Below are 21,657 nucleotides of genomic sequence, written 5' to 3' on the forward strand. Positions count from 1 at the left end.
ACAACCCCTAAGATGCTATTATTCTAATGAAGAGAATCAGGTCAAAAGTTTATTAGTTTATTCATGTGTGTGTGTGTATATATATCACATGATATACTTATAACAGGGCCATTGTGTGCTAGAGATATGAAGATAATATTTACTCATTTATTCAACTAATAATTTTTGCATACCTATTACATGCTAGACAGTTTTCTAACACTGGAGATACTTCAGAGGACAAAATAAAGTCTGTCCTAATGAATCTTACAGGAAGTGACAGTAAAAGAAAAAATGTCAGATAGTGACATGAACTGTGGAGAAAAATAAAGCAGAGAAAGAGAGATGATGGAGGTGGGGGCCACGGTCTGCTATTTTCTATCTGGTGGTCAGGAAAGGCCTTTCTTATGAGGTGACATATAAGCAGAGATATGAAGGAAATGTGGGAGTGAGCCATCAATGGGAAGAGCATTCCAGGAAGAAGGAAAGCAAATGCAAAGGCCCTGAGGCATGGTCACTGTGTAGAGATCACTGTATGTGGAGTCACCATGTAAGGGTGTTTAGAATGTGCCACATATAACAGGGTATCACTCACATTGTAGACCTATGTTCACCCGCATAAGCATCTGGACTTCCTGGCTGATTTCCTACACAGCAGGGGAAGGGTCTCTGCTGCATCAACCACACCAGCTTGTATAGCACGGACACGCTTGGCCCAGCACTCGCCAGCGCATCCACATGCTCAGCTCTGTTCTGCTGTGCTGTGATCAGTCCCTGCGGTTGCTGCTCTCTTACCTGCATGATGCTCCTGGAGGCCTGGTTCCCAATTTCCGGCCTCATGGGTCTCACCAGAACCCCCCGCAGTTGCTGCGCTGGGGGATGCAGCATGGGCTGCTGGTGTGGGCCCGGGCTTATGTACATACGGGTGCTAGGGCTGCCGCTCCGTGGCTACCCACGCTGAAGCTGTTCAGGCTCTGCAGCAATACACCAGCATCAAGTCTACTCTTCCCTCAAATACTCGTCAGCCTAGACTGGGTGGGGCCCCTCTCCAGATTGTTCCCCACTCTCTCCTCGTGCTTGTCCTATAGCATTGCCCTGGTCTACTTGCTTGTCCGCTGCTTCTCTTAGGTCATTCATGTTCAAATGTCAAGGACATTCTCAAATACCAAAATATTTCTGGTTTCAACTTTTGTTGTTTACACGTCTTATGTCTTCAGTTAAATCATAGAGTAAATGAATTACAGTGGTCCCCCTTATCTGGGGGGATACATTCCAAGACACCCAGTAGATGCCTAAAACCGAGGACAGTGCTGAACCCTACAGACACTCTGCTTTTTCCTATACATACACACCTGTGATAAAGTTTAATTGATACCTTAGGCACAGTAAGATGAACAATAACTACTAATAAATAGAACAATTATAATATACTGTAATAGAAGTTATGTGAATGTGGTCTCTCTCTCAAAACATCTTTACTCTGCTCGCCCTTCTTCTTGTGATGGTGTGAGATCACAAAATGCCTACGTGATGAGATGAAGGGAGGGGAATGACGTAGGCACTGTGACGCAGCGTTGGGCTACTAGTGACCTTCGGATGATATGTCAGAAGGACAGTCGTCTGCTTCTGGACCAGGGCTGACCAGGGGTAACTGAGACCACAGAAAGTGAAACCATGGATAATGGAGGACTACTGCAATTTCACAATTTTCAATTCAGGGATCCTTGTGCTGCAAGTTCACACACCAAACCCCTGTCAAAAATGATGTACCAGACAAAAACACACTACATCTTCACGGCTCTTAGGAGAGACAATATGGTACGGCAGATAGGGGATGGGCAGAGATCTGAGTTTCAGTACCAGCTGATCGGCTGCAAGATCTTGAATGAAAACCTCTCTGTACTTTGGCTTCTTTTTTTAAAGCTTTGTTTTTTCTGTCACACAAGTGTAAGACTTCATAGAGTTGTTATGAAGATGAAATGAAAAACATGTATAAAAATGGCTAGCCCATAGTAACTGAGAAAAATACGCTATTTCCAATTATTTACTACCTCCCTTTCAACATTCATTCATCTGCAAGTGTTTACTGAACACATACTATGTCCTAGGCAGTGGGATTACAGGAATTAACGAGGTATGGGATTTAGTGTGGAAGGAAGACACTGAACGTATAAGTGCCCGTGTCACACATGTTATAACAGAAAAAAACAGGCCGCTAGGGAGCCAATACTCAGAAAGCTCACCTTGCCTGAGGCTTCAGGTGACAGCCCATGTTCAGGTCAAGGAACGGCTAACTAGGGGCACCTGGGTGGCTCAGTCGTTAAGCGTCTGCCTTCGGCTCAGGTCATGATCCCAGGGTCCTGGGATTGAGCCCCACATTGGGCTCCCTGCTCAGAGGGAAGCCTGCTTCTCCCTCTCCCACTCCCCCTGCTTGTGTTCCCTCTCTCGCTGTCTCTCTCTGTCAAATAAATAAATAAAAATCTTAAAAAAAAAAAAAAAAGGAACCGCTATTAGTCTACTCACCTTATCTTTGTCAAGACTTGCCCCTGTCTAACTGGACCTGGCTTTTCCAATCCTCAGACTTCACTGATCTTGCTCCTCCCCTGACTTCAAATAGGTGGTGAATTTTTGTTTCGTCCCTTCTCCCTCCCTGCACAGGATATAAATGAGTACCCTAAGAGCTTACCAGAGCCAGGAGCGATGAGATCAGAGAGTGTACTGTGTAATGCAGTTTGCACAGGAAGGAACCACACAGCGTTAATACAAGAACCACATGGAACCATAAACATTTACTGTTTGGCCTGACAATAAAGGAAAGTGGACATAACAGAGTTCCAAAATTCATGTGAATTGCAAAGCTTCCGTAGCCTTTAGAGACTGGATGAAATGGGAAGTGAATCTAAACAAATAGAGCTTTTAAATTATTCTGGTTCTAACATTAAAACCAGTAACAAAATCCTAACGCTTCCATGGAATACAGTGAAGTTGAAATGACACAGTGATTCATTTCATAAGTACTTGTTGACAGGATATTTCAGAATTTATCTCAAACCTGCTCAGGGCACATAAAAGCCTACACTTAAGATGTCTGATAATTAATATTAATGCTCAGTCTTGATTGGAAAGCCTTGTCTTCTTTCTCTCTCTCCCTTCTTTTACTTTTGTTTTGAAGGAGGATAAAAAAGGGAAATGGTCTTTTGTTTATTATGAATGTCTTATTTGTTATCAAAGGTATGCTTCTAAGCTCTTCTTTTTTTTTAAGCTCTTCTAAGCAGTAGGCTTAGAAAGCATAATGTAAAAATATTGCAAAAGAATTTAACACTTCATTAACCTTATACTTCTGAAATAAAATGACCTCACCCAAATAAGGTAATACCCTTCTAAGCACTCAATAATTCTTACAGGTTTTGCTTTCTTGATAAAGAGATTAAACATAAGGTTACAGTTTTAATATTCGGGACTTCATACAGAAGCATGAACTATTTCCACATCAGAAAATAACTTATCAGAAGGAATCAAATGGAAGCATGAGATTTAAGCTCTATTGTAAACAGAACTTTGAAAATCTGTACTTTCAGTGATATCTTTTGGAATCTAGAAATTGCTAGTTTTAAGGATGACCTTTCTTCTGGGTACTTACAGATGTTCACTGAGCTGAAAAAGAAACAAAAGAACAAAGACCCTGGACTCCAACATATTCAGGGAATAGGACGCCAGGCTCTTCCTTACATGAGTTCATTTCATACATCCCAAAAAAGTGTATTTTATTAAAATGCCCACCTTTTAAAAACCTACCCATAAAAATCATACTTTAGTTTCACTGGCCATCTGAGATCTTGAGCAGATTCTCTTTTTGGGTAAGATTAGTTGATTAAAAAAACTAAAAAGATGTGCAACGAAAGGATAAACCCACGTTCACTTTTCAACACGTGCATTCAAACAAAAACACATCTAGGGCTGCAAAATGCTTATTTCAAGAATAAAGTCACAGTTGTGCCTGCATTTGCGTTTGAACCGTAGATTCTAAGACTAGCTTCTCTCTGCCTCTGTGTCCCTCTGAGGAGCATCTCCGAGACTGGGTTTAATGTTCCACATTCTAACGGAGATGCTAGTCAAAACAAGAAAGACCGACCACCTTTTCCTCAATAGCCGGCATTGGTGGCCTTAATCGTACATGAATCTAAGAACTTACAAGGAAAATTTTAAAGGATGGTATTAATGAGGACCAACTGTCTTCATGGAAAATGAAACTGGAAAGAGCCATCCACAGTGAGCATGTAAACACTGGTTTCTCAATCTCAGGCTATAGGAGATGTGAAATAAAACACCGCTTGGGCAGAATTCTAGGAGGGGTAACCAAAGTCTAGACTTATTTTTCATCTCTGAAATTTAGGAATTGTTGTGATAGTACCAGAACACCAGATTAACTATTTAGGTTGTTTAATCAGTTCTAGAAAGTTCTACACATATCAAGTAGTAAACAATGATATCGCACTGTAAACAAGGGAAAGGGCGTTAAAAATGGAAAACATCTTTTCACGGTCTGTCCCTAATAATTAAATATATATCCTTTAGTGAAAGCAGCACATGCCTTCCCGAATAGAAGCATCATCCCAATCTTGTGGAGTGATGTCTTGTTTTTCTCCTTTGGGCAGTTGTAAAAGAAACCTGACACGGAGAGCTTAGGCTGGATTTTAACTCACTGCTTAATTTTATCTCCTAGCTGAACGTATGATGACGACCATGATTATTAATAGTGAATGCTTAAGGAGTGCCAGCAGTGGGCTGGGTGCTGATTGGCAACTGCACATGGCTGACACATGTAAGAATAGGACCTGGCACATGGAAGCAGGATTTGAGACTTTTCCCCTGTGATTCATCCACCATCATGGGCGCTGCCCACAAACATAGCAAGGCAAACTGAGTTCGGCACGGATTTAGTTCGGGTGCCACTTGGAATTTATGAGTTAATGTTATGAAGTCCATCCACAAAGGCTGCTCTATACCCTTTCATCTCATAAGGGAGAACAGGCATAAAAGGGAGGAACCGAGAAGACCTCTCTAGGAGGCGGGCAAAGCAATCTTCTTTAAAGTCACGTTCAATGGCATGATGAGTAAGTGCTTGCTGTGAGCAGAGGAAAAGAGCTGAGAAAGGGTGAAACAAGAAGGAAAACAAAGCAACGCTATCGTGGGGGAAACTGGGCTCTGAAAAAAGGTACCTGGTGTCAGGGAAAAAAATGTCAGCTGGATGCCTGGGTCCCAAGGAAGGAAGCTTAAAGGAGTGGGAAATAAGAGATGAAAGAGGAGGCTCGGCAGCTGTGAAGTCAGAAAGAGGAAGCATTCCCCTCCTATTAGCCGGCTAGGCTGATAAAGTGGACATGGCAAAAACTGAAGAGCGGGAAAAGGACAGGTCCACAGTACCAGCGGGGAGCGGTGGGGAGGTGGTGATTCATTCCCAGCAATTTTATGCCAAATTGTACACGAGGGTGCGTTTGTCTAAGAAGGGGGTCCACAGCTTTTAGAGTCTCAACCTCTGAGACTGTAGAATTCCAAGGCGGGTAGAGGACTGCAGCTGTTCACCGCCTTGTAGCTCCTAGCCCAGGACATGTACACGGCAGGACTCAACAGATGCTCCTAACTCCATCAGTGAATTAGGACAATGTCCCATAAAGATTAGGAATCACTGGGTTAGAGGGAGAGTTCTAGATATAATTCATATTTCAAGGGTCAGAATTCAAGAACAGGTTGAAAAAAGCTTTAAATCTTGCCCAAGGGAGAAACTGATAAAAATACTGAAAGTGGAGGTGGAGGCATTTGGATGTAGATTACACACACATACGTGAATGAAAAATGGGGCCGAGCACACCAAATGGAAGCCAGAGTTGGGAGCAAGGGAAATCACGTGGGGTCAGCACGGCGATGCCCTCAGAGAACGAGGAAGGCGGGAAATAACCGGAACTTCAAGATCTAGACAGCATAAGGGAGTTAGATCTTTTTTCTCCATGGTTTACTTAAAATGAGACAAAACTCAGAAAACAAACTGGGTATAATAACTCACACTGAGTTTATCTTAATTTGAAAATTAATGAGATAAATCTCGGTGACAGATCCCCTAAATTCATTGCCTATTTCAATCACTTAAAAATGCATAAAAACATGGAAAATCAAACCAGTAGCTTTGGCTTTTTGTTTTGTTTTATGGAAAATCTAAAGGGAAATCTCCATGTTGCTGAAGTTTCTCTTTGCAAGCAAAATAAAAGCATTTAAAAGCAAAGAGAATATGATTTTTCAAGGAATCTTTATGTTTCAGTATTTGCCTTTCTGATCAAGCACAGTCCTGTCAATCTCATTAACCCTTATTGACAGGCTCATAGTGCTTCACGTGTGCTCTCAGGAACATATGGACAGCCCTGTTACAATCACAAAATTGTTAGCTACTCACCTCAAAATGCTGGGTATGTCTGCTGTCTTTTTCATCTTCTTTGCTATAAACAACAGCAACAACAAAATATCATAAAATGTCAGTTTTAGAACAATGCTTTTCATCCAGTGAAATTATGATTTCATTTATTTTAAAAGTAGGCTGACTGGCTCTACATTAAATTCTTGTAAAATTCAAAAACAAGACAAAACAAAAAATCAAAATAAAACAAAACTAGAAACACAACCACGAATGGGGTTATTTGTCTTTAATAGCACCACAGCAGATTTTCTATTCTAAGCATTTTCCTTGCTATAAAATACCATTGGTAAACATACAGACCTTTAATTCTATTCTTTCTAGTTCTTGTAATGCACATTGTATTAAGTGAAAAAAAAAAAGCAAGCTATTATTCATGCTTTTAGTAAGCAATGTGAGGAGCAAATGCTAAAATTACCTTTCATCTGACATCAGTTCAACATCGTCAGGTCCAGCCCTCTCATGAGATGGTGTGGAATTGAGGCTTTCCATATTCTGTAACAAAACAAATTGTAGGGGGGTGGGGGGACGGGTCAGCCCGGTGATGGGTATTAAGGAGGGCACGTATTGTATGGAGCACTGGGTGTTATAGGCAAACAATGAATCATGGAACACTACATCAAAAACTAATGATGTAATGTATGGTGACTAACATAATAAAATAAAATAAAAAAAAAAACAACAAAAAGCAACAACAACAACAACAAAACAAATTGTGGTTGCCCAGTAGGAATGGTAAGAAATATGCAACAGCAGATCCTCCTTTATTTAAAACAGAAAGATCAGATAATATGCTGGTATAAATGAATTCTAGTCCTCATATTTCTATCTTTGTTAAAACTAGTAAAACTACAAAAGTTTAGTATATGCTGCTTGCATAAAATTGGATGTTGAATTTTATCATCCCTTTAATGAAGATATCTGACACAAAATGATCATTGTATCCGATAATGTCCTTGTTAGGTAACAGCCATACCTTACAGCTAAACATAACAAAACCCAGACTGTCAGAACATTAGGGCAGAATTAGAACTAGGACTGAGGAATCTGACCTTGAATCTTATCAGAAACCAATGTAACATTCATTGCTCATTTAACATATTTTCAGGATAAATTGCCAATATAATGTGGGATAACATATAGCTTGTACCCAAACTGTAAACTATCCATGAATAGAAATGGTGTTAACTTAATAACGTTTCTTTCTGTGATATTTAATATTAATCCTTATAATAGCTAAGATGGAAAAAATATAAACAGGAAACTTACTTTGAATAGCATGTATTTCCCGAGAGGAATATAACCCCGAGAGGGCTTAATACTTATCAGGAGGCATACCTGTAAGGTTTTTGTGACATGGCCAATACTTTCTGAATACAATTCAGGTGACTGAGCACATCATAAGTAAGTCATGCCCATGAAGGAAGATTACAAAAAAGCAAACAAGAGCTCATTTATATTCAGTAAACCGAAAAAAAAAGAGCTGCCTTAGAGATCTGAACCTGAATTTCATTGAACTCAAAGATTCATATCTGCTTTAAAAGGACATTAATAAACACAATCCACCTATTCTAGGTCATCAGAATAACACATATTGAAGCAACATGTGTTCATCTACATATTTATAACCTCCCATTGTGAAAAACCCTTTACAAAGCAAATCTGATTAAGGTTCTCAATAATCCCATGAAATTGACATATATAAAAATCCTCACAAAATAAACACATAATTAGAGTAGAAAACTAATCTTTGGCTTGGTAGATGAATGAATTGTTTTCCATTTATGTTGGTTTGGCCAATTTATCTGGAATTCTGAAAGTTTAAAACCCCGGGCTCTATCAGACGGTAGAAACAAAGGGAGACACAGCATAACGTAATAGTTAGAATGGTGGCTCTGGAGTCAGAATGTTTGGGTTTGAATCCTAGCTCTATCATTTACCAACTGTCTGACCCTACTTGACCCTCAATGTCCACATCTGGCAAATGGAGATGGCAATATTAACAGAATTACATAGGGGGCCTTGGAGATTAAAGGAAATAATGCACATAGAGAACGTGAATAATACCTGGTACATTTAAAGGATATTAGCTATTGTTGTTGATGCTATTATTATTTCTAAAACTATGAAATCCACCTCCCAAATATTTTACTACTATTTCTCCAGTTAAGGTGATGCTCCAGATACTGGAAAGAGTGTCTGTGTCTGCCATTATTTAACATCAATTTACATGCTTAGATGATTTACACAGTTCATTTTAGAATGGATCTGAGAAATAAAAATTATGACAACATTCAATTATATTTACATTTTTATAACTCTAAAGTTTGAGTTATTAGAGGCCTTTCTAAAATGGCTTCTTATAATTGCTATTACCTGAATGTGATCTTCCTGATAAAAGGGGGTTATATCTATGACAAAGAATCTGTGTTTGTTCTCACTGGTGATCTTCAATAGATTATCAAAATCTTTAGTGTAAGATCTAGTGCAATAGCATTAGGTTTTTCTAAAGCTCTGAAACCTGAATTCCTAGGGAAAGCAAAACCCTTTATCCTCAGATCATTTTAAAACAGTGTCAGTGAAATACATTTTTAATTATATGCAAATGACTATTTCAAAATAAAAAAATCTTAACATTAAGGGTAGGACATATTCAGAAAGAGGGAAGAGAAAGTAAACTGTAGTAGTATTATATAAATTTAGATATTTCAGTAAGTTTTTTTTCCTATACAAAAAGAACCAAGATATAATTGCTTATAGGTTTTGAGAATTACAGAAAAAAGTTATGTTATACAATGGAAAACTTTGCAAAAAGCAGTTGGAAAATGTGAGAAAGTCTGGCTGATCTCCAGGGTTAAAAGTAGTAAGCAGTAACTTGGACTCCCTCCCCCACCCGCTTTTTAAAAAATGTTTGATCCCTATGTTTAAGAATTCCCCAAGGATCTGTTTTTTTTTTTTTTATGGATGTAATCGACAAAGGGTGACTTTCAATCTTGTTCCATATTCCTCTTTAAGGCTTTATAATAATTCCAACTTTCATGTTGTCCACACATTGGAGACTGTTGAATATTCATGAGCTGCTTTCACTAACGCAGCAGGCAAGCACACCAGGTTCCTTCCTTCGCTAAGGAGGTTGCCCCTATACCTTTTGGATACAGGAACATGTGAAGAATGTGTTACAACTGGCAACCTATCTCGGCTTTCTTCAAGGTCTCTGAACACAGTAACAGAAGTACCTATTTCCAGGGATGCAAAACACACAATAAGTTCTGATTTCCATTCTTCGCCTACGGTTAAGATAAAGAAAGAGATCAGGAATTCCCCTCACTTCAGTGAGATGGGAGAAGGGGAAAATAGAATGTACAGGTCAAAAGAACAGCTGAAATGCAGAAGGCTTCCTTCCACTGTATGGGAAGAATGTTACTGGATTTCCAAATGTTCTGCAGCTATAATAGTTCTTGCCTTAGGAGAAAATACGGATTCGATGCCTTCTGAAGGTTTTGAACTGTTTTATGTCCCAAACACTTCTCTAGGTGTGGTGAAAGAGGAGTTTATTAATGTTTGCACTTATGAAAGGTTAAAGTAATAAAACTCTTATAAAAAGGTGTTATTGCATTAATTTTTACTTTAATTGGTCTTCTAAACTTAGGATCTTTTAAATGGGTAATTTTAAGAAACAGCAAAGAACAGATTATGACTTTAAGAATAATTTAATGAAACTGCTTCTTGAATTGCATGAAAAAAAACAGATAAAGCTTAGTTTATAATCCATAAAATTTTGCTTCAGTTAAGTCTTACCAGTGACTTTCAAAACACACAGATGTGCTGTGATAGAATTTAATTGGACAGTTTTTGGGTGTCAGAAGGAACTGAATTTTAAGAACCACCCTCCTCAATTATAAAAATAACCTCAAATCTAAAAAGAGCAAAATCCTTGAAAAAATTAGCTTTAGAATGTGGGATTTATTTTCAATTCTTCCCCTTGGTCCCCTGTCTGTTGTGGCATTGAAAGCTGGGCTCAAAACCTGTTTGACCACTGAAGCCCTTGAAAACGCTTGGAGCAAAAACAAATGTCTTCTAAAGCTGTAAAATGCTGACAAGGCCTTTATAGAGGACACTGAAAAAAAATGCTTTCCCTCCATATACAAACAGCTCAGTCTGAAGGCTGCAGAGAACACTGGGAGCAAAACAGGTTCACTATTCTAACCTTAGGCTCTAAGAGAAGGAAAATATTTGATATATTCTCATCAACAAAGGTTTAATGTGCACATGAGTTTCTTTTTGTACCCTTTAGTACATTTTATGTTTTACTGCTTAAAGCAACTGTATAACTTAATCCATATTTAAGAAGAACTATTGATAAGATACGAGGATGCTGACAGAACTTGCTAACTATCCACCCAAATCCACTCTACCTTCCTTCCAGAAATGACATAGCCACATGCGCCCAGCAACAATGCATTCTCCAGTCTCTCTGGCAATGAGATATGGCCATGTGACCGACTCCTCTCCAACAGGATGCTCAATACAATGTGTGTGGCTTCTAGGCCTGGCCAATAAACTACCCCAGCAGGCACATTCCTCAATGCTCATGCTCTCCTTCTGTGAGCTGGAAAGGAGATGAAAACCACCATAGTTCACTGGAAGCTACTTGAAGATGACAGAGAGGAACTTGGCCTGGGTTCCTGAAAAACTGCACAGAGCAAGTCCTCTACTCTTCTCCCTGGCCCTCAACTTTTTTTTAGGTTATGGGAGAAGGAACATTTACTGTGTTCAAGACATTGTGTTTTGGGTCTTCTTGTTATGCAAGTTACCCTAAAAAATATGGCAACCATTCATGCACTTTTTTTCAACACATTTGTTTGATGAGTGCTGAACTCTGCTGGGCATTGGGGTACAAGGGTGAGAGGTGAACCAGACAGACACTGGTCCTTGTCATCATGACTTCTGTATTTTGGTTACTCCTCCAACTGGAGCTTGCTACACTGTTAATATTATCTTTATTTCTCAGATAGGTTCTTTCTGAATGATAATTGCTAAACGTTAATTGGCAAACATAAAATTCAAAGTGGTCAGCACATTCTTTCCTTATTCAATAGTATGCAAAGGAAAGAAATTCTAGATGTGTGTATAAATGTGGTGAGCTTAAAAAGTCAGAAGAGTATTTGGGTGCCTGGGTGGCTCAGTTGGTTAAGTGACGGCCTTCGGCTCAGATCATGATCCCAGAGTCCTGGGATTGAGTCCTGCATCAGGCTCCTGGCTCAGTGGGGAGCCTGCTTCTCCCTCTGACCCTCTCCCCTCTCATGCTGTTTCTCTCTCTCTCTCTCAAATAAATAAATAAAATCTTAAAAAAAAGTTAGAAGAGTATTTTTCTTAGATGAAGGGTAGGTTGTGGTTAGAACATAGGGACAGACCTTTGGTGTAATGTGAAGGAGGTGGTGGGGCAAACTGTTCAAGTTTCTGATGAAACAGTCTTTTTTTTTTCCCCCCAAAGATTTTATTTATGTATTTGACAGAGAGAGACACAGCAAGAGAGGGAACACAAGCAGGGGGAGTGGGAGAGGGAGAAGCAGGCTTCCCACAGAGCAGGGAGCCCGATGCGGGGCTCGATCCCAGGACCCTGGGACTGATGCAACAGTCTTTAGATCAAAGTAAGTTATAATCAAACCCCTCCAGCCCTCCTCTAGGCTCCACCCCTTATCAATTACTCAAGAACATTGATCCTGCAATGGATCCCCTTCTCTTGCACATCATTCCCTCCCTCTTTTGGTTTATCTTACACAAATACTCTACCATATCACTGTATTTTTTTTTTTTAAGATTTTATTTATTTGAGAGAGAGAGCACGAGTGTGGGGTGGGGGCAGAGGGAGAGGGAGAAGCAGACTCCTTGCTAAGCAGGGAGCCTGACATGGGGCTCGAACCCAGGACCCTGAGATCACGACCTAAGTCAAAGGCAGATGCTTAACCACTGAGCCACCCAGGCACCCCCATGTCACTGTCTTAAAACCCCTCTCTTGATCTTACATTATCTCCAGCTGCTGCTTCATTTTTCTTCACCCCCAAAAGAGCCAAACCTATTCAAAGACTTTCCATACCTGCAGTACCCAATTCATTTCCCCCGATTCTTCTTGAACCCATCTAACTAGATGTTTTCCTCTCTCTTCCACCCAAATCTACCATCGAGGTAGATGTGGGTGAGCTATATACATGTGAAATTACTATTCACTCACTATTCCAATTTCTCTCTTCTGATTTGCTCTTAACTGACATCTAACAAGGCTCTTGCCCACGTTTGCACTGAAAATTGCTAGTTGCTCCTTCTTAATCTTTTTTGCTTATACCTTCTCCTCTGCCTACCCACTAAATGTTGGTGTCCCAAAATGCTGTCATAGCTCAGTCCAGCCCAAGGCTTTAGGTGCCAACTGGTGCCAAAGACTTCCAAAGTTATTTCACCTCTCCCTTGAACTCCAGATTCATGTATCTAACTGCCTACTTGGTTCTTTACTAATAAACATCGTAAGCTCAACATATCCAAATGAAACTTTGATCCCCCCCCCCCGAATCTGCCCCTCCAATAGTTTTCTCCATCCTTCCAGCTAGCTATTCCAAAGGTCTCAGAGTCATCCTGCATCCCCCCTCTTTCTTCATACCCACATCCAATCTATTAGAAAATCCTCTTGTTTTCACCTTACAATACATCCATAGTCTGACTTTACCACCTTCACAGCTATCATCCTGGCCTAAATTGATATCATCTCTTGATTAGATTATGTCAGTTATTTTGCTTTAGTGTTTGTTCATCCCTTACCACCTCTGAGCTATTCTCCCTCATCCTCCCGGCTATTCTTAACATAGTTGCTAGAGTGATTCTTTCAAAAAGGTACATCAGAAAATGATTTTCTTCTCTTTGATCCTCTAATGCCTCCTCATCTCACTCAAGGTAAATCCCAAAGACCTAAAAATGGCTACAAAGGCTTAAGTGATCAGTACCCTTGCTACATCTCTGACCTCATCTCTTAAAATCATCCTCCACTCTGCTCCAATCACAGCAGCCTCTTGCTCATCCTCAGCAGGCTAAGCCTGCTGCCCCCTCTGCCTAGATAGCTTCTCCCCAAAGTTCCTGATGGCTCACTCCTTCACCTCTTTCAGGTCCCTGCACAAATCTTCTCAGGGAGGCCTGACCCCAGTACCCTCTGTACAACATCAATCCTACACCTCCCACCACTTCCTGTCTTCTCTGCCCGCTTCATCTCTCTCCACAGCATGTGTCACCATCTGACTATTTATTTTCTTGTTTCTTATTTGATCCTATAAAGAATGGAAACTTCAGGATGGCTGACAGTGTGTCCATTTTGATAACCATTGTGTCATTGGTTCCTAAAAGAGTGCTTGTCATATAGTTAGTTGTATAATTGAAAGAATGAATACTTTTAAATCAGTGGCTCACAATGTTGGGCTTTTTTACATTTTATGGATCCTACCCAGAGAGTCACTGTCAGGTAGTTTTTGACAGGAGTTCTTGCTGAGTCGTAGTGCACTGAAAACAAAGGCTGAAAATCGCTGCATTAGGCAGAGGACTGTTTTGCAGAGGTAAGGCAGCGTGGGGCTGGGAGCGGGTGCAGACGTGTCGGGTGGCTGTTTTGACGTTCCAGGGCAGTTATAACAAGGGCCTCAGCAATGTGATGGCAATACAAAGGGACAAGGGGGAACCTTCATAACATTTTTAAGGCAGAGTCAACTAAATTTGACAACTGATTGAAAAGCTGGAGGAGGGACTAGGGGCAAGTCCAAGAAATGACTTAGAAAAGGGTTGAGAATATGATGGCGTGATGAGATCAGATAGCTCTCCAGGGGAAAAACAGATCAAGGAGGGACAATGAGTTCAGTTTTAGCCTGTTGACTTACTTTCTTCCTTCTTTCTTTCTTTTTCTTTTTCTTTCTTTCCTTCCTGCCTTCCTTCCTTCTTTTAGAGAGGGGGAGGGGCAGGGGGACAGAGAGAGGAAATCTCCAGCAGACTCCACACTGAGCACAGAGTCTGACACGGGGCTCGATCTCACAACCCTGAGATCATAACCTGAGCTGAAACCAAGAGTCAGATGCTTTACCGACTGAGCCACCCAGGTGCCCCCAGCATGTTGACTTTCTAAGGTGAACTGGGGACAGCTCCAATCAAATGTTGACTTGCAAGTCATTTGTAGAGCGGTGACGTCTGACACTATGCAAGTGGAAAAGCTCTCAAGTAAAGTGCTAATGGGAAGGCGAAATGAGAAAACCTGGGGAACATCTCCATCCATGTATGTTTTGTGGAAGATGAGCCAGTGAAAGAGATGACATGGAGGAAAGTCACTGGGGATGAGAGGCCATGGAGAAGTCAGTGTCACAGAAGCCGAGAGAGAGAGTTCTGAGAAAAAGGGACGAAGTGTCAAGCCCCATGAGGACTTGAGAAGTCAAGGACCAAGCAGACATCAGAGCACAGGTGTCTTCAAAGGCCATCTCAACCCCATGTCCAAACAGTGACATGGAGAAAGCAGTTTCCGCAGAGAAGTGGGCGTAGCATCTGGGCTCCCGGGGCTGATGAGTGAGTGCCGACTGTTGAGAATGTCTGATGGCAAGTGAAGGAAACAGCCTGGTCATCGGAACAGAGGGAGCAGAAAGGGACTTATGTATGAACTTTGTTCAGTTTTCTCTATTCTTTAGCACACTGAGTTGCCTTTAAATCTCACAAAAAGCCACAACGACCTATTCATATTCCCACTTTATGGGTGAAGCAACTGAGGAGATAAAATCTGCCCACTTACCACAGATATTAAGTGATAGAGTGGAAATGGAGACTCAAGTCTGACTGCAAGAGCTATGCTCTTGCCTTGAAGCCTGCCTGTGATCTCAGGGGGTATACAAAACATTAAATAGATGTTGTTTATTTTTTGGTTATTATTTTTAAAAGATTTATTTGAGAGAGAGAGAGAGAGAGCATGCAGTGGGGTGGAGAGGGGCAGAGGGAAAGAATCTCAAGCAGACTCCTCACTGAGTGTGGAGTCCAACATGGGGCTTGATCCCAGGACCCTGAGATCATGACGTGAGCTGAAATCAAGAGTCGGGCACTTAACCGACTGAGCCACCCAGGTGCCCCGAAATAGATGCTGTTTATAAAGAAGAGAGCTACTAGACTATGTTTTTTTTTTTTAACATAATGAGTAATGCTTATTATAGCATTAATGTCACATGGAGAACATTTGAAGAACAGAGGATAGAGTAACAGTTGCTTCTAATACGACTACTACCACCATCATACAATCACTTTAGGCACATTTCCTTGTAGTCTTTTTTCCTGGGAATGAACATTTGTACATATAATTTATATACACACACATATACTTATATAATATATACGCACATATATGTATACATGTATGAATGTACACACTGTGTATACTGCTTTATAATCTACTTTAATATTGAGAGAGGATATAGGGGAACCCCACCTCCACCACTTACGTGTGACCTTGGACAAGTTGTTTACTCTCCTCTGCCTCATTCTCATGTTTAGAATGAGAATTATAATAATAATAAATCCACTTTCTGGATTATTGGGAGGATTAAAATTGATATATACAAAGCACTTAAAATATAACTTGTCAATGGTTTTTATTACAGAGTCTTCACAATCCTAATTTTATTGAATTGACATACAAATGTTGCTTATCTGATCTCGCACTTTTGAACATTTAAATTGCTTCTAATTTTCCATGATTATAGAAAGCCCTGTGGTGAGCAAATTAATACCATTTTTTTTTTTGCATATTTAAGTAGAGCCGAGTGGCAGAAGTGTGATTACTGGATAAAATGCATGACTGACTTATGACTTTTGATTCAAGCTGTTAAATCGTGCCCAGGAGAGAAAGCTTTTAGAGATGGAGCCTTTTTCTAGGCCAACAGAAATGAGCCAATGAAGAGGAAGCCAATGAAAAGGAAAAGTGTGTAAGTGTATGTATATGTTTGTACACGTACACGGGTGTGGGGTGGGGAGATGGATGTAGAAGGTAGAATCTACAAAGATACTTCTTGATTTTAGAGGTTAACCTTAGAAATTAGAAAAATCATGTTATCATTTGAGCAGGTGAGAAAAGAAAATGAGTAGAGTTCTAGAGACGTTTTGAAGCAGGAGTGAGGGAAGTTGCTGAAACAAGCTGCGTATCTTACTTCTTCAAAGTAAATCAGGAGACAAGGTTTTCCTCTGAGAATGACTGATGGGCACAAGCATGAGCCAAGAGTTTAAAGAGGGAAGAAAAGTTTGGGACTGTGGCAATAAGTAGGGATAAGGCAGAACACTCTAATGTCACTTCCTAACCCTAATTTTTAAACTCCGAATTATCTGTAGTTTCTTGGTCTCTGCTGGTCATGACAGTCTCGAGAGGTGAAAGCACAAAGGGGAACATGCCCAGACAGTTCCTGCTTTAGAGATTCCAAATCTGCAAGATGCTTTTTTTGGTCTACAGCATATTCTCCTCAGTTGTATTGTGGGCTGGTGTGATCAGTATGAAATTATTAGTCACTGTGTTCAGTTACTCTCCTCTCACTTTCTCTGGAAAATGGCTTTTGTTCCCATCCCTTCACCCAAACTGCTTTACTAAGTGATAGCCAGCTTGCTCACCCCATGGTCAAACTCTCACTCTTCTGCTTACCCCATCATCTGACCTCTTCTCCTCCTTGAGACGCTCCGTTCACTTGGCTGCCAAGGCACTAAACTCACTTTGTCTGTCTTCTACTTTGCTAGTCTCATTAAGTCTCCTCCCCTGGTACCTTCTCATTTCCCCATCCTCTAAATGTTGGTGGGTCTCAGGGCCCACCGTCCCTGAGGCAACTTTTCTTTCCTGACCACACTCACTCCCTTGGTCATCTCACCCAGTATACTGGCTTTAAATATCCTCTGTCTGCTGATGACTCCCACACTGTACCTGCAGCCTGGATTTCCTCCCTAAACTCTTGGCCCCGAAATCCACTTGCTTCCTTGATATGCCCTCTAAGATATCTAAGGGGCAGCTTAATCTTATGTCCAAAACTGAACCCAAACTTCTGTCTGTCTTCTCTATCTCAGCTAAACTGGCAACACAAATCTAGTTGCTCAGGCCAAAAACCTTGGAGTCATCTTTGACTCCTTGATTACTTTCACACCACACAGGTAATGTCAGGAAATCCTGTCAATTCTACTTTCAAAACACATGCAGAATCTGCTCACTGTGTCATGACTACTGCAAGGTACCACTCCGGAAGGAGTTTAGTCATGTGAACAGTGCCCCCTAGAGTAGTGCATTGTACAGCCTGCAAGGAAATATATGCTGGCTCTGGTATGACCTTAGTTCAAACCATCATCATCTCAAATCTAGATTATTGCAATAGCTTCTCAACTGGGTTCCCTGTTTCTGCCCCTGCCTGCTTGCTGTCTATTCTCAACATAGTAGCTGAACAAATTTCAGTAAGCCAGATCACTGTTCTACCTAGAACCCTCAAATGGATTCTCATCTCACCCAGAATGAAGGCAGAGTCCTCACAATGATCTATGAGGTCGTACTTCATCTGCCCACCCTCTCCCATTGCCTCTTTAATTTTGCTCACTCTCTTCCAATCACAATGTGGTCTTTGTGGTTTCTTGAATCTTCTAGATAAATGACTGTCTCAGGGCCTTTGCACCTACTATAATAGTATAGCCCGCTTCCTTACTTTCTCTAAATCTTTACACTCAAAGGTCAAATTCTTGGAAGGTCTTCCCAGACCACTCTATTTAAAATTGCATCACCTGCCCCCTCACAATTCCTATTTCCTGCTTTATGTTTCTTCCCAGTAGTTATCACTATCCAATATATTTTGTGTTTTACTTATCTTGATTATTGTCTGTTTCCCCTACTAGGATGTAGGCTCCAGGAGGACAGCTACCTTTGCCTGTTTTTCTCACTGCTTTATCTCAGGATCTGAAATATTTCCTGGCACATAAAGGCATATAATTACATATAATTCCCCCTCCTCCCTTGCTGACCCAGCTATAGAAATAAGTGTTTAGTCAGGGCGTAAAGAACTTGAAATGGAGTAGGAAAAGATGTTGGGGGAGAGTTGGGAAAAGTAAAATTAGGAGGTTAAACATAAGGGACAAGTTAAGATACACAACTTAGATGTAGTCTAAATATTTGCTATGTTCCCTGGCTCTTTGCTCTGTGGTTACCTGTGAAGATTAGATTTAAAAATTTATAGAATATGACAGTTAGAAAAGCTCTTAGAGAACACCCTCACTTTAGATGAGGAAGTTTTTCTTCTGAGTTGTGCTGGCAGGTTTTTTAAATTATTCACTGCAACAAAGACATGGTCCACTTGGCTCACTTATGTTAATAGGTGACATTCACAATCCTGGAATGAGGAACCTGACAACTAAGGTGGGGGCAAATCCTTTCACATAAAAAAGACCGGATAGCATTATGCTCTCCCATCCAAACATTTTTAAACAAAGACTATGTCTATAGTTTTATCAGTCAAACACATATTCTAAGGAATAAATGTACTTTTTCACTTTTATTAGATATTACCACCTAGCTAATTTAAGACACCATTCCTGGTGGGAAAAAAAAAATTAATGGGTTAAATTCATATAAAAAGGGACTGAGATAGAGAAGCACATCTTTCCAAAGAAGTCAACTGTTGGAATTTTAGTCACTGTAAATCTCTTCGGCAGATAAGCAAATTGTGAGCCAAATAAAGGGCTAATGAAATTAGCACCATTTTATTTTTTTTTTAATTTTATGTTATGTTAGTCACCATACATCATTAGTTTTTGATGTGGTGATCCACGATCCCTTGTTTTCGTATAACACCCAGGGCTCCATGCAGTACGTGCCCTCCTTAATACCCATCACCAGGCTAACCCATCCCCCCACCCCTCCCCTCTAGAACCCTATTTGTTTCTCCGAGTCCACAGTCTCTCATGGTTCATCTCTCCTTCCAATTCTGCTCCCCTCATTTTTCCTTTCCTTCTCCTAATGTCCTCCAAGCTATTCCTCATGTTCCACAAGTAAGTGAAACCATATGATAATTGACTTTCTCTGCTCGACTCATTTCACTTAGCATAATCTCCTCCAGTCCCATCCATGTTGATGTAAAAGTTGGGTATTCATCCTTCCTGATGGCTGAGTAATATTCCATTGTATATATGGACCACATCTTCTTTATCTGTTCATCTGTTGAAGGGCATCTCGGCTCTTTCCACAGTTTGGCTACTGCGGACATTGCTGCTATGAACAGTGGGGTAGCACCATTTATTTTATTTAAAAATTTACTTTCCTCCAAATAAGAATTAAGTTAATGTTAAAAACATTTAATGTGTGCAATGGTTCGAAAGCTTACATTCTTTATTTGGAGTGTATAAACATGGGCCTGCGGTGGGTGATTGCTTCTGTCCCTTTTAGCTGGTTACTTTACTTCTAGAAACAGATTATCAAGACATTTGGAGGGAAAGGGGCATCTGGGTGGCTCAGTTGGTTAAACGTCTGCCTTCGGCTCAGGTCATGATCTCAGGGTTGTGGGATCGAGCACTGCGATGGGCTCCCTGCTCAGCAGGGAGTCTGCTTCTCCCTCTCCCTCCCGCTCCCCTCTCTATAAATAAATAATAAATAAATAAATAAATAAATAAATAAATAAAATAAAAATAAATAAATAAATAAATAAATAAATAAATAAATCTTTAAAAAAAAAGACATTTGGAGGGAAAAAAAGAAATTAACATGTTTCCCTGGATTTGCATTTACATATTTATTAATGGCCAGGCCAAACTGGGAATCTTCTCTGAGCACATGCCAAAATTGACCATGGAAAACAGATGGCCTGTAAGTTTACTAAATGTAGAGGAAACCCAACATGGAGCTAAAAGCTTGTCAGAGATCGAAGAGATCGGAGCATTTACACATTGAACAGTAAGAATGGGCATTACATTTTTTCATTATGGGGACTCCAGCTCATGTTATATATTTTATCTTTGGTTTTCGTTGTTGTTAAATTTTTTAAAACTAAAGGGACTAAGCAGACAGGCTTTGGTTCTCACTTCTAAGAGAAAGTGAAGCATACACAGAAGAGGAGGATGTATACTAATAGTTAAACTGAATAAATATTTAGTTATTGACAGAAACCACTTGTAATGATTTGTATATCAAATCAATGATCCAGGGTTCAGGGCTGAGGTAACTCTGTTAAGAGGTTGATCTTTTTTGTTTTTATTTCTGATTAATTTGGAAGAAAATACTTTATAGAGTATAGATTTGAACTAAATTTTTGAACACAGAGATTTCTGTACACAAAGATAGTTGATCCTCTTTCCCTATGTAGTTTTCTTTCACCTGGCTTTAAGTTCATTAATTTTTTTTTTTACATCATATATATGAGAATGAACAGAATGGGGGGAAATAAAAAATGCTTTAATGACAATATTCCAAAAATACAATTTAAAAATACTCAAAAGAATGAGATAAAAATCATTTGAATAACATGGAAATCAAAGTGTGCTGTCTCTGTTTCTTTTGGCAGAATATAATCTTTCTCAGCTTTGATTTTTATATTTATTAAAAAGAAATACAAGTGTGTACACTTGGTAGCTCTGAGGCCTTCAGAACTCATATCCTATAGTCCTATGAAGCTCATGATTGAAATTTCTTTTTTTTTTTTTTTACAAAGCAAGGAAAAGAGATGTAATATTTCCTAATTGGTTACAAGTAAAAGTTTTATAGAATTTTCACTTACCACAAGACCATCTTGATTTTCATTGAGTTCAGAAAGTTTGGAACTGGATTTCTGACGTTTAGGTTTGCCCCTTTCTCCAATATAACCAGAAGTATTTTCATACAATTTTTCCACTTCCTGAGCATTCAAAATACAATCTTCAAGGTTGTTGAACCCAGAAGGAATATTTTCTTTGTTGATAAGTCCCCTTGAATTAAAAAAAAAAAAAAGCTTAATTTTAAAAGGTAAAAGGGATATTTTAATGACACTGTCACTGCATCACATGGGAAATCAGAAGAGTGACCAGAAATTCCAGTTTGCCTCTTTGATCAAAGTCTGAGCACAGTGCTACTCCTGAGACCACTTGGTGCCAAATAAATCACATTACAAGAGAAATTATTCCTAGAGGCAAACTGACAAGAACTGTTTTTCTACCAATGAACAACTTTTGAGGTTGTACCAAAA

The 21,657-nt window shown here is 39.8% G+C and overlaps 1 protein-coding gene and 1 long non-coding RNA gene across 10 annotated transcripts in view; one reads left to right on the forward strand and one right to left on the reverse strand.

The window, feature by feature from the left end:
• The window catches only part of FAM13A (family with sequence similarity 13 member A), a 368,559-nt gene that overhangs the window by 36,386 nt on the left and 310,516 nt on the right, over positions 1 to 21,657 (reverse strand). For all 9 annotated transcript variants that reach the window (XM_073891947.1, XM_073891949.1, XM_073891945.1 and 6 more), the window contains 3 exons: positions 21,214 to 21,400; positions 6,858 to 6,934; positions 6,422 to 6,464 (listed from right to left, as the gene is read on the reverse strand). In XM_073891947.1, coding sequence (XP_073748048.1) covers positions 6,422 to 6,464; positions 6,858 to 6,934; positions 21,214 to 21,400 — 307 coding nt within the window. The remainder of the gene's footprint in view (positions 1 to 6,421; positions 6,465 to 6,857; positions 6,935 to 21,213; positions 21,401 to 21,657) is intronic.
• The window catches only part of LOC141372631 (uncharacterized), a 29,317-nt gene that overhangs the window by 6,303 nt on the left and 1,357 nt on the right, over positions 1 to 21,657 (forward strand). The window contains exon 2 of the long non-coding RNA XR_012377976.1: positions 16,317 to 16,419. This is a non-coding gene — a long non-coding RNA (uncharacterized lncRNA). The remainder of the gene's footprint in view (positions 1 to 16,316; positions 16,420 to 21,657) is intronic.

This window comes from Callorhinus ursinus, unplaced genomic scaffold, assembly GCF_003265705.2.
Source record: "Callorhinus ursinus isolate GAN/ISIS: 27379988/994484 unplaced genomic scaffold, GSC_fseal_2.0 scaffold4, whole genome shotgun sequence".
Classification (NCBI taxonomy): Eukaryota; Metazoa; Chordata; class Mammalia; order Carnivora; family Otariidae; genus Callorhinus; species Callorhinus ursinus.